We start from the raw sequence: 13,033 nt of genomic DNA, 5'->3' as shown, positions 1-13,033 counted from the left end.
TCCTGCACACCCCCTACTGGGGATGTGCCCGCAACCAAGGTACATGCCCTTGACCGGAATTGAACCTGGGACTCTTCAGTCCGCAGGCCAACTCTCTATCCACTGAGCCAAACCGATTAGGGCAAGGTCACTTCCTTAAGGTGTGCCAACTGTCCTTTCATTACCACCTTTAAGGTTTTTCTTTAATGTTTGACTGTTCTTTATGAACTTCTAGTCCAAGACTAAGTTATTTTCCATAATCACTTTAGGGAGGCAAAGGCAAGATTTTTTTCATTGAAAGTTGGATTTGCCCTTTTTGGTTTCTGGTCAAAATTGCTGTTCTGGTGCCAAGTGTTTCAGTAGTTTAGCTGATGTCTTTCTTGTTTTTTACTCAGAAATCTTACCAGCTAGACTCTTGGTTTTGGATATTCAGGTCTTTCCCTGGATTCTCTTAAGATATCCATCTCTGTTAATATTTCATGCTTCATAATTTCCCTCTGCCCCAGTTTCATGTGGTCTTCCTATTTCCTCTCTGCTTTTAAGCTATTTCAGCCTGCTGTCTTCCCATCCCCTTCAATCTTACCCAACTTTTCTTGGCTTTTCTATTTCCCTATTCTCAGAAGCTATAGTAGTTTATTCACTAAAAGAGTCTTCTTATATCTTCAAAACTAATACATTTCCCACAGTCACTATTAGTTTACCTAGTCAGTCAGAAATCTTGGACCTCAGTAGTCTAGAGTTTATATAAGACAAGACTGTATATATATGTGTGTATATATGTATGTATATCCTCCTATGTAATAAAAGCCTAATATGCAAATTGACTGATCGGCAGAATAACCGTTTGCTATGACGTACACTAACCATCGCCCCACAGATCAGCCCTGATAGCGGCTAAGCCTAGGGACTCTACCTGTGCACAAATTTCGTACACTGGGCCTCTAGTATATGATAATACTATTTAATACTTAAGATTCCATGTTTATATTTAGACACATTTCCTTGAGCAATTTTATCTATGGGCTCTGCCACACATTTTACTAAAAGCTTCTTGATTTATGGTCTAAAATAGGAGGAGTTGGCAAACTGTACCTAGTGGGCTGGCTATATGTTTTTATGAAGTTTTGTTGGAACACAGCCATGCCCATTCACTATTGTCTGTGGCTGCTTTTGTGCTATAACAGATTTGAGTAGTTGTGACAGAAACTGTACATGGCCTGTAAGCCTGAAATACTCATTATGTGGCCCTTTAAAAAGTTTGCTGATCTCTGATTTAAATAATATCTTTGAAACTTATTGACCATGGAATGGTCTATTAAAATGAAATCTTGAAAGGTCTTATGTGTAAAATACATAGCTTGTCACTGAGTGACAAGTGGGAGAAGTTAAAACCCCATGGACTTGACTTCTTAATCTCTTGGACATTGGAGTACCTTCCTGGAACCTCAAATGCTCCTTGAAGTAGTTTTTTTTTAAAAATAGGATTTTTAAGAAGATGGTCTTCTTAAAAGGTGACCACATAAACATGCTTTCCAATAACTGTAGGACATAACTTTAAGTTTCTCTCAGATTCTGGTAGTCTGGTATTGACTTTTTTGAAAAGTTGAGATGAAAATCCATAAATGTGAAGACCTACATAAAAACCAATTAAACAGAAAAGTAGTAACCCAGTTAATGAAAACATCTGATGAAGTGCTGCACTGAAAACCTACTTTTGTGTTTTTAATAACAAAACCATTCCTAGTTAACATTCTTGACAAAGAAACAGCAGGCTGACATGTATGTCCTTTGACTTCATTAAACAAACATTTTCCAGCATAATTCACCACACCTCTTCTGTTTGAGTATCCTTGAATTTTCCTTTGGGAAAAGAGAATCACACAGTATGTTTTTATTTCATAACATATGCTCTCAGATGGCAGTTAAGCAGGGAAACCAACTTCAGATGCAAGTCCATGAAGGCTACCGTGTTGTTGATGAAGCTCCACCCCCAGTTGTAGCAGAAAAACAGCCAGTTTCGAGGACAGGGAAAAAGCCACTTGCACATTATTCTTCACTGATGAGAGCCTTGGGATCAGACATGAAGACTCCAGGGGAACCTGCAGCACAGGTATGCAGGGAATGGACCTGTCTCTACAGTTTCTCTAACCTTATGTTTCATTCTCTGGTGTGAGATTTGAGCCCCAGAAAGATTGGGAGTTATGGTGACCATGTCAGTCTGACTTTTAAAAACTGGTAACAGTGGTACTTCTGGGTGGGGGGCAAATAGGATGACACAGACTTTGTTTTCCTTTTACACTTCTTCATACTGTCTTTTTTTTTTACCCACATATTTTGACAAAAAACCTCAAAATAATACATTTCAGGAAATTTATTTTAAATAGAAATAAAAAGTAACCTGCAAGATCTTGGATTATGTTTTCTTGCAGCAGTTTCCGCTTGCTCCATCTGACGCAGACCAGCCTCAAGACAGGCCCCCAGACTGGTTCACAAGCTACCTGGAGACAGTGAGTGTTCTCTGTGACTTGGGTTTTAGCAGCAATGTGTGGAATGTGGAAGAAATAGAAAGCTGAATCCAGATGGCTGCTGCCTCTGGTAGCTAATAATTTCCAAACTAGAGCAGTTTCAATAAAGAAAGCTCTCAACTTTTGCAGTGATGTAACAGAAAAAGAGGATATTTAGTTCTAAGGATGTACTGGAAAGGAACAAATTTCTGTGCTTGAGAAAGAAGAAGTTGGAAATTTATTAAAAGATTTTTTTATTTTTATTTTTTGAACCATTTTAGCTGTAGGAGAAATAGACCTTTTCTATGTTTCTGTTCATTTGTTCAGTAGATATTAGCTGCTTAGATTATACTAGTATCCCTGTGCATGAATCCATGCACCAGTAGCTCTCTGACGGGCCTGGCCACTCCGCACCCGCTGCCCAGAGGCCCATCCACAACCAGCCGCGGAATGCTTGCCTCATCGCTGCAGCAATGAGGCAAGCATTCTGCCAGGCTGCTCACGCTGCCCGCTCTCAGTGGCCACCCCCCTGGGATTGGGGGACTCCAATGGGGCTGAGAGGACTGGGCGCGCCACCATCTTGTGGCTATGGGTGCCGGCATCTTTGTGACGGAGTGATGGTTAATTTGCATATTACCCTTTTATTAGATAGGGATAGAGGCCCAGTGCACGAAATTTATGCTCAGGGTGGGTTTCCCTCAGCCCAGCCTGCACCCTCTCCAATCCGGGACCCCTCAGGGGATGTCCAACTGCCGATTTAGGCCCAATCCCCAGCAGTTGGACATCCCTCTCACAATCCAGGACTGCTGGCTCCTAATTGCTCACCTGCCTGCCTGCCTAGTTGCCCTTAACTGTCTTCTGCTGCTGGCCAGGTCGCCCCCAACTGCCCCTGCCAGCCTGGTCGCGCGGGCCCCCCCCCCCCCCCCCACCGACCTAGTCGCCCCTCACTGCCCCCCCTGCCAACCTGGTTGCCCCACACAGCTTGCTTGTTCAGTTGTTTGGTCGTCCCTCACTAACCCCCCTGCCGGCCCGGTCATAGGCAGCCATCTTGTGAGGGTGTGATGGTCAATTTGCCTCTTTATTATATAGGACTATTTAATATCTTCATGCCTTTTCCCAATATCGGAACTGAGGGGTTTCTCCCCCCCCCCCCCCCCCCCCGCCATCTTCTGCTCTGTGTTATAGTTCAGAGAGCAAGTGGTTAAAGAAACTGTTGAAAAACTTGAACAGAAATTACATGAGAAGCTTGTCCTCCAGAACCCATCCTTGGGCTCCTGTCCCTCAGAAGTCTCAATGCCTATTTCAGAGGAAACACTGTTTTTGCCAGAAAACCAGTTCAATTGGCATATTTCTTGTAGCAGCTGTCAAAGGAGGATCTTTGGTGTGCGCTACCAGTGCAGGTAAGCAGTAACTTGGGGATGATAGCTATTAGTAGACCTGAAAGCAGGCCTTCCTGGCATTCTGGGTAAATAATGGGAAATTAGATGTACTCTCTCTCCGAGCATCATATATAGCAGCTCTGATTGGAAGCAAGCTATTCTTCACCCACAAGAAAAAAATAACTATTTGAATAACTATTCAGATTGATGTGTTTAGATATACATTTGAATTAACAGAGCAGGACAAAATTATGTTCCTCCCCCAAAAAAAAAAATTAGATCATCAAAAATTGTCTCCCTGTTGTTCTAAATACTTCCATATCTTGCTTCCTCCCATAGATTATCCTTTGAAATAAATATAGGTTAATTGTTTCTGTCCTCATTTTATTAATGAGGAAAATTAGTACATGGCATGGTTGGATTGCATGCTCAGGTTACTACCTAGCTGGTAATAGAGCAAATATGGAAGTTTGGTCTCATAGCTCCCTACCTCATATATTACCCACTGTGCCATTTTCCCCCCATAGCCTATGCCCATCCTACAATATCTGTGAAGATTGTGAATCAGGGCCCTATGTCCATGACTCCAACCATGTCCTGCTGAAGTTGAGGAGACCTGTTGTGGGTTCCTCTGAACCGTTCTCTCACTCAAGGTTCTCTACTCCTCGTCTTCCTGCTGCTCTGGAACAAGCCAGGTAAACCATTTATACATGGGATGTGTGTTCTCTGGCTTCTTGGTTCTGGTGACAGGCTGTGAATCACAAAACTACAAATAGTCTACTTATTTCTGGCTCATTTCTAGTTGATGTGCAATGATGGGGACAATTATCCAAAGCTAATGAAATGGAAATGAGAACTGCAGAAAGAGGTTAATTTTATTAACCAGTGTGACCCTAATAAATTTAATTTTTAAAGAAAGAAACTATAAGCTGGCACTGATAGAGACTACAAGTAGCTCAAAATAGCTTCAAGATTTGTGAGGTTTTTTTAAAAAATATATGTTTTATTGATTTTAGAGAGGAAGGGAGAGGGATAGAGCATAGAAACACCAATGATGAGAGAGAATCATTGATCAGCTGCCTCCTGCACGCCCCCTACTGGGGATTGGCTGGAATCGAACCTGGAACCCTTCAGTCCGCAGGCCAACATTCTTATCCACTGAGCCAAACCAGCTAGGGTGCAAGGTTTGTTTTTAAGACTATCATTTATTGTCCCACAGGCTCCAGAAGCAGGTTGACAAGAATTTTCTTAAAGCAGAAAAGCAAAGGTTGCGAGCTGAAAAGAAACAGCGTAAAGCAGAAGTCAAGGAACTTAAAAAGCAGCTTAAACTCCGCAGGAAGATTCATCTGTGGAATTCCATCCATGGACTCCAGAGCCCCAAGTGTCCCTTGGGCCGACCTGAGAGCCTACTGCAGTCCAACACCCTAATGTAAGCCCAGGGCATGGTGGGAGCCAAGTCTGGAGGTCCAGCCCTCTTAAGACTAGAACTTCAGCCAGCCAACATCTCTCATATTTATTGGTGGCTCCTAACACCCAAACTCTTAAATTTCCCATTCTCTGATCTGAACATTCTTAAAAAGGGTGGTCTGGTAGTTATTTTTGACACTTCCTTTGTTGCCTTCTTCAGAAAGATAGAAACCAGTAAGGTTCAGAACTGGTGGTGTGAACTCTTTTCATTGGAGGCAGTCTGGATTTGAAGCAAAAAGAGCAAATATTTTAAGTCTGACTCTTCAGTTGTTTTATTTACAGATCCTCATCATAGCTTTTTAGTTCAGGAGTCAGATTTGTCTTCTGTTTGTTAAAAAATGTTATTAGTATTACTTATAAGTCAAATACATTAGTGCATCCTCAAGAGTCAGAGCCTCACACTACAGTGTTGGATATTCAGAAGCCGTCACATCCAACAGCAGGTGACTATCTGAATTTCTGTTCAGGCTCCCTTTGCAGCCCTGTGCCCCAGTTATGCCAACCCTCAGTGCAGCGTTTGTGGATGAGAATTTGCCTGATGGGACTCACCTTCAGCCAGGAACCAAGTTTATCAAACACTGGAGGATGAAAAATACAGGAAATGTAAAGTGGAGTACAGATACAAAGGTATTTTTCCCACAAAAATGTGAAGATGAAGTGACTTGAAGTGACAGAGTGCTCAGCTAACAAGCTTGCTTTCTTTCTCTTGTCACTGTTCATTTCAGCTCAAGTTCATGTGGGGAAACCTAACTATGGCTTCGACAGAAAAGAAGGATGTTTTGGTCCCCTGCCTCAAGGCTGGCCACGTGGGAATTGTGTCTGTGGAGTTCATTGCCCCAGCCCTGGAGGGAACATACACTTCCCACTGGCGGCTTTCTCACAAAGGCCAGCAGTTTGGACCTCGGGTCTGGTGCAGTATCATTGTAGATCCTCTCTGCTCCACAGAAAGCTCTGAGAACATTGAAAAGAGCATGATTAACTCAAGCAAAACGGGTGATCTCACCTGCCAGCAAGAGGTGAGCACTGGAAGAGGTGACCAGCTAAAAGAGCCCACTCATAGCTTGTTGTTCTTTCAGAAATCTGGAAAGGTTGGCTTCCCCCTAACCCCCCAAAACATGGATACGCTTATATTGGGCATAGTACTCGGGGGGCCTTGGTTTGTGTATCCTTAGGATCTGATGCAGGTGCTCCTCGGTGTTTCTGTGTTTTCGTAATGATGCATTGCCAGTCTCTTTGCTACACTAGGGAAAGTAGGACTGCCTAGCTGGCCTGTGGAACTGCTGGACTGATGGCTTTGCTCCTTAACATTCATCTCTCCTGGGTGTCCCTTGTGTGTGTCCCCTAAATACTAATGAAGTCTTGCCCTAGTTGTTACTTGGTGCAATTTTTTTAGGCAATTTCCCTGTATTAGATGGGCACTTTTTTAGAGTGTTTACTGTTGAAATCTAGTTACCCAATGTTAATGTCCTGGTTTTGGCTGCTGTTACTATGGTTAATCTAAGTTGTCATTATAGGAGCTAGGTAAAGGGGATAATAAGTGAACTCTGTACTGTTTTTGCAACTTTTCTATAAGTTGCTGCGGTGTTCGTCAGCTTGCCTTGTTGAGTTCTGTTGAAAGGCCTAAAATGTGTCCCAATGGTTTTTCTCTATAGGAAACTTTTCTTCTGGCTAAAGAAGAAATTCAGCTTGGGGCAACTGAACAGACAGAAGGGACAGGAACCTACATCCCACAGAAGACAAAAAATGTTGCCAGCGAGAGGGAGCTCTACATCCCATCTGTGGACCTTTTAACTGCCCAGGTGGAAGATTGAGCACTTTGAGGGGCAAGGGACAGAAAGCACTGGGGAAAGAGTTCTTAACTTGTTGAAGAGAAGGTGGTATAGCCATAGATGGTGCCCAGAAAGTTAGAGAGATGCCCACCATGATTCAGTCAGATGCACTGAATGGCAAGATCTTATAGAAGCGAGTTTCTAAACTAAATGCTTGCTTTTTGAATTGGGAACTCAATCTTGTGCTTTACCACAACTTCCCTTTAGTTGCCTCTTCATATGGGTTCTCCTTCATCCCCACTGCATTTTCTCTATTTTCTACTATTTGGTTATTTGAATATCTAGTTTCCATTTAACTCTTCTTCCTTGTTTTCACTTGGCTAATGTGAGGCATGAATTTGAACAGAGTTCAATCTAGGATGATGCGGAGCTCAGTGGCCTTGCAAATCCTGTGAAGACAAAACATTACTCCAGTGTGTACTGCCTAACATTGCCTATTTTTTCCCCAGGATCTGCTGTCCTTTGAGCTGTTGGATATAAACATTGTCCAAGAGTTGGAGAGAGTGCCCCACAACACCCCTGTGGGTAAGACTATCATAAAATCCACCTTGTTTATTTTATTAACAGGCATAAAGGAAGCTAGGTAAACGGGGTAATAAGTGAACTCCGTACAATACAAGTTTGTATAAGGCCTCCCCACCATAAAGGGATCCTCATCTCCATTTTTCTCTAGATATTTGTGTCCCTTTGTTCCTTTACATTCATGATTCTGTCTTTGACATTGCCTTCTGGACCAGACAACTGCTTATGATCCTTCCTGCATTGATTCATCTGTCTGAGACATTTACGTACCTAATAGTCTAGAGAAATTCTTTACAACAGGTCTTGAAGCGTGCCTGAGTTTATATTAGCCCTGTAGGAAGCAAGAAGCCAATGAGCTGCTGCTTCTGGACACTGACTATTGATGATGTGATGCTTTTTCTTGGTTGATAGTTCTCCTGTCTTCCTTCTCCAGATATGACTCCCTGCATGTCTCCTCTGCCACATGACAGCCCTTTAATAGAGAAGCCAGGCTTGGGGCAGATACAGGAAGAGAGTGAAGGGGCGGGACTTAAAGCTCTCTCTGGTAAGGGGTTAAACATTTGTAAAGTATTTCCATCCTTCCCTTTCATACCACACCATTTTTATAGATACCCCTTTCTCCCAGCTAATCCTACCTTAGCTTATAAATGGTTTTTCTGTAGCATCTCATATTAAGTCTCCTCACGTTGACATGGCATAGCATCCATTCCTTGGTGTAGTATCAAGCATGGGTACATGACTGGAGAAAGGTTCTTAACACTTTAAACACCAAGTGTTGACAAGGTTCATGCATATTTCGTCTTTCAGATTCCACAGCATCGGTGAAGAGGAGGGCTGAGAATATTACTTCAGTGGAGGAGGCAGAAGATGACCTGAGTGGGACCCAGTTCGTGTGTGAGACTGTAATCCGATCCCTTACCTTGGATGCTGCCCCAGATCACAACCCACCTTGCAGACAGAAGTCTCTGCACAGTGAGTGTCCTGAATTCCCCCCCACAGGAGGGTGGTGTCTGAATTGTGATTGTCAGACCTGAATAGGTAGAAGTGCTCTTCTTCACTGAGAATGGAGGCAAGGTGATCTTTGTTAGAATTCGGATCATGTTTCTTTCGACTCTGCATATTGTACCTGGCCTTTTTAATTAGCTTCAGGAGCAAAGCAGCCACCCTAACTCATTTCTATACTTTTCCCAGGGCAGAATTACAGATGCATGCACAGAGGAACAGCAGCTAGTTGTGCTGCCTGGATTCTGCAGGAAGGAGTCTTCCTGTAAACTGACAGAGCTCCCTAGCAGAAACCCCCATTTGGCAGCTGAATTGTCTCTTTTCTCCAAGGGCAGCAGTCCAGGAAATAGTGGGCTGAAGCAGGCGTGCCGAACTAAGTTTCTCCAGTTTAAATTCTGCTATAATAAATTTCTCTATAACAGAAATTTCTAGATATCAGATAGGTAGAACCAGTACTGCATATTTCATCTTTTCCAATTTGGATGCCTTTTATTTCTTCTTGTCTGATCTCTATGGCTAGTACTTCTAGTACTATGTCAAACAAGAGTGGTGAAAATGGGCATCCCTGTCTCGTTCCTGTTCTTAGGGGAAATGGTTTTAGTTTTCAGTACTTCATATTTCAAGAACTATCCAAAAATTCAAATTCTAGTGCATTAAAATAATATGGTAAAATCTCGTTTATTATAATGAAATTTGACCTATAACTTTTAAGTATTATTTGTTTTACTCTTGTTTAAAATACTTGCACACACACGCTTGTGCATAAATGCATAACTTAAAAATCTGGAAGAACTTACCATCAAAATGTTCACTGTAGTGCCTTAGCCAGTGTGGCTCAGTTGATTGGGCATTGTTCCATGCACAGAAAGGTTGCCAGTTCAATTCCCGGTCAGGGCACATGCCTGGATTTCAGGCTTGATCTCTGGTAAAGGGTGTGCAAGAGGCAACCAATGGGTGTCTTACTCTCACATTCATGTTTTTCTCTCTCTCCCTCTCCCTTCCTAAAGTTAAAAAAAAAAATGTTTGCAGTAGTTATCGCTAGGATTATAGGTACTCTTTTTTTTTCCCCCTCAGCCAGGTTTTGCCAATTTTCTACCATGACTACTCATTACTCTTCAAAAAGGAGGAGGAAAGTAGGCATATAGTCCTACAACACTCACCACATAACATTTTCTCTCTTTATAGCACTGAAAACTGGCATATCAATTTTGCTTTGACCCGTCTCAGTATATTAAACATTACATGAAAAGGAAAAGGAATGGGGCCTCCTAGTTTTAAGAATCATAGAGCTGCCCTAACCGGTTTGGCTCAGTGGAGAGTGTCAGCCTGAGGACTAAAAGGTCCCAGGTTCGATTCTGGTCAAGGGCATGTACCTTGGTTGCGGGCACATCCCAAATAGGAGGTGTGCAGGAAGCAGCTGGTTGAAGTTTCTCTCTCATCATGTTTCTAACTCTCTATCCCTCTCCCTTCCTCTCTGTAAAAATAATCAGTAAAATATATATATATATATATATATATATATATATATATATATATATATATATATATATATATATAGAATCATAGAGCTGAGTTCTGGATGTTTCTGCCTACCTTGTTTTTGTGAGCTTCAGTTTTATTCAGCTTTGCTTAGGCTTCAGACTTAGAACATGGCCATGATATGGTTCCAGCAACAACCCTTCCCTTGGGTCATCCCTCTCCTCTGGCTTTTATAACTGTAGCTCATGACCCACAAGGCTACCAGGTAAGGGTAGCTCCAGGGGCTGCTTTTAGCTTATGCCTTAAAATTGGTTGTTTTCATCCTTCAGTGAAATTTGCCTCACCTGAAGAGGGACCACTTGGAGATGAGAGAGAGGAGATGGTCCATATCTCTGAGGAAGAGGCTATTGTGGAGGAGGAAGAAGAGGATGAGGAGGATGAGTTTAAAGACGAAGTTCAGAGTCAGTCCTCTGCTTCTTCAGAGGATTACATCATCATCCTGCCTGAATGCTTTGACACCAGCCGCCCCCTGGGGGACTCCATGTACAGTTCTGCCCTCTCACAGCCAGGCCTGGAGCGAGGGGCTGAAGGCGAGCCTGGGATTGAGGCTGGGCAGGAACCAGTTGAGGCTGGGGAAACACCCCCTGGAGGGGAGAACCAGCCGCAGGGGTACACCATCAATGACATCCTCATGACCTCACAGACTCTGGATACAGTGCCCCTCACCCCAGAGGTGGTGGGCCCTCCACCACGGCTGCCCAGGTACCATCCACACACCCCTCAGTGGGGCTGTTCTTCAAAGGTGGAATAAAGAGAGAGGAATCAACTTAATCTCAAAACCTGTTGTGTGTGTGTGTGTGTGCGCGCGCGCGCGCATGTGCGTGTGCGTGCATAGGAAGAGACTATTTCCCATAGTAAAGTCTGAATTTAGATGAATAAAAGTTGTACTTCCCAGTATTTGTGGATTCTGGATTCACAGAAATACCTGTTTTAGTTAACCTTAACTATCTGAATATCATCTATCTACTTACGTTTTGATCATTGAGAGCCAGTTTTTAAACGCAAACATGCCTGGACCTTCTCTCCCTGTTCTATTGACACAGGGGCAAAGGCAGCAGAAACTAATTCTCATATTAACCCAACAGAGTATAATTAGGAACTTTATTAAGAAAAGAGTATAATATGAAACCAGAGAAGTTATTTTAATTCTCTACTGGGTTCTACCTGTGTCATTGCTCTCTCATAGGATGGGAAATGGTAGAGCCTGGACTATAAACCATTCTCCCAGGGAGCTAGACATTTCCCTTTATCAGCACCAGTTGATATAGGGGGAAGTGACTAAACTGAAGCCAGTCTTTCTAGCTTGACTGTGTCTGAAGAGGAAGACCAGAAGGAGAATGAGCCCTTCTCAGCTGATCCCTAAATTCAGACGTGTGATCTGGATCAGAAATGTGAAGCTTCTGTGGAGAATTTGGCACTGCTATGCTTTGTGCACTGTTTCCCCACCATTACCACAGGTGCCTTTTCAACTTTCTTTCAATGTTGTGTCTTTCTGAAGGAGCCCTCCTTGTGCACAGCTTCATGGCTCCCCAGGAGTGGATTTACCGGTTACCATACCAGAAGTTTCTTCAGTCCCTGATCAGATCAGAGGAGGTAATGACCCGCCTGAGCTTTATTTCTATGTTCTTTTCTAATGGAAACCAGGTATAAATAGGCACTCAGTCTTTGTGATTCTTGGCAGTTTTTAGAAATTTGCCCTTTCACTCTTTCTGTGTGCCTCCCTTTCCTATTCTCCAGCTTAATATTTATTAAATGAGACCTCATAGAGGTCGGCAGTGTGCTGTACGTGAAAGAACACAGGCTTTGGAGCCCAACCAGTCTAGGTTCCAGCCCCAGCTCCATGTTTCCTCACTGTGTGACCTTTCAGTGGTTTGGCAGGTTTACTAGTATAACACCTGCAGGTCTGTTTCCTTATCTTCAAAATAAGGAAAATAGCACCTTGAAGTTCTGAGTAGACCCTCAAAAGTCACTTCCTACTCCCTCAAAAAACAAAACCTAAAAGTAGTTAAGAACTAACAAACTAATATGATAGGATTATAGAATTACTTTTTCTGATTTAATAAACCAGTCACCTTGCAATGCATTCTGGACAGTTTCTCCTTATCCCTTAAGCCACCTGGAAATTTTCCCAAATATTAAAAGAAAAAAAAAGGCTTTAAACACTGTGATCAGATTGCCACCTGCCTCAATAATAGCCTTGCTCTGAGGTAGGAAACACCAGGCACTTATGGATGCTGCATCTAACCAATAGCTCTTTTGCTTTTAGAGCCCAGAGGCTCATCAGGACTTGTAAACAGCAGACAGAAGAGCTATGACCACTCAAGGTAACTGGACCTTGTGCAGCCTCTTCTTCAGAAGCAGGTGGATATCCTAGTGTTGCTTCTGCTTAAACAAGCCTTCTCGAAGCATGTGCCAGTCCACAGAGCAGAGAAGGAGAGCCATCATTCCTTCTTGTTCTTATTTCTAGAACTTGTGAGCAACACTGAACAGAGGGTTAAAATTGATGTTCAAGAGTGTTCACATTCCATTCCAGAAAGAGTGTCCTCAATACAACTCACCCTTAGTACCAGAGGAGAAGGCAGGAAGGTCAAGCCCACTGTGCACCTTAGTAACTAGACACACCTGCCTCTCTGCTCCCAGTCATCTCAGAGCATTGTCAAGGTGGGCTCCTCCCAACAAGTGTCCAGAAAAAATTCACATTTCCTTTGGGAGGTTCTCCTCTGAGGTGATTGAGCAGACACTGCCAATACCCCACAATGTCCAGACCACATTAATTTTCAGCTGGGACTGAAAGCTGGCATGCTAATCAGCG

At 43.0% G+C, this 13,033-nt stretch overlaps 1 protein-coding gene across 6 annotated transcripts in view; it reads left to right on the top strand.

Moving 5' to 3' along the window:
- NBR1 (NBR1 autophagy cargo receptor) overlaps positions 1–13,033 on the top strand; it is a 30,221-nt gene that overhangs the window by 11,875 nt on the left and 5,313 nt on the right. For 2 of the 6 annotated variants that reach the window (XM_079798803.1, XM_079798808.1), the window contains exons 6-19: positions 1,895–2,089; positions 2,409–2,486; positions 3,669–3,883; positions 4,390–4,557; positions 5,082–5,291; positions 5,797–5,956; positions 6,055–6,345; positions 6,982–7,128; positions 7,608–7,683; positions 8,114–8,224; positions 8,488–8,652; positions 10,491–10,923; positions 11,720–11,814; positions 12,488–12,545. In XM_079798803.1, the coding sequence (XP_079654929.1) occupies positions 1,895–2,089; positions 2,409–2,486; positions 3,669–3,883; positions 4,390–4,557; positions 5,082–5,291; positions 5,797–5,956; positions 6,055–6,345; positions 6,982–7,128; positions 7,608–7,683; positions 8,114–8,224; positions 8,488–8,652; positions 10,491–10,923; positions 11,720–11,814; positions 12,488–12,545 (2,402 nt within the window). The remainder of the gene's footprint in view (positions 1–1,894; positions 2,090–2,408; positions 2,487–3,668; positions 3,884–4,389; positions 4,558–5,081; positions 5,292–5,796; positions 5,957–6,054; positions 6,346–6,981; positions 7,129–7,607; positions 7,684–8,113; positions 8,225–8,487; positions 8,653–10,490; positions 10,924–11,719; positions 11,815–12,487; positions 12,546–13,033) is intronic. The other 4 variants (XM_079798804.1, XM_079798806.1, XM_079798805.1 and 1 more) reach the window with 4 other exon arrangements.

Source organism: Cnephaeus nilssonii (genome assembly GCF_951640355.1).
Source record: "Cnephaeus nilssonii genome assembly, chromosome: 19".
Lineage (NCBI taxonomy): Eukaryota > Metazoa > Chordata > Mammalia > Chiroptera > Vespertilionidae > Cnephaeus > Cnephaeus nilssonii.
This window is presented reverse-complemented; position numbering and strand designations above follow the sequence as displayed.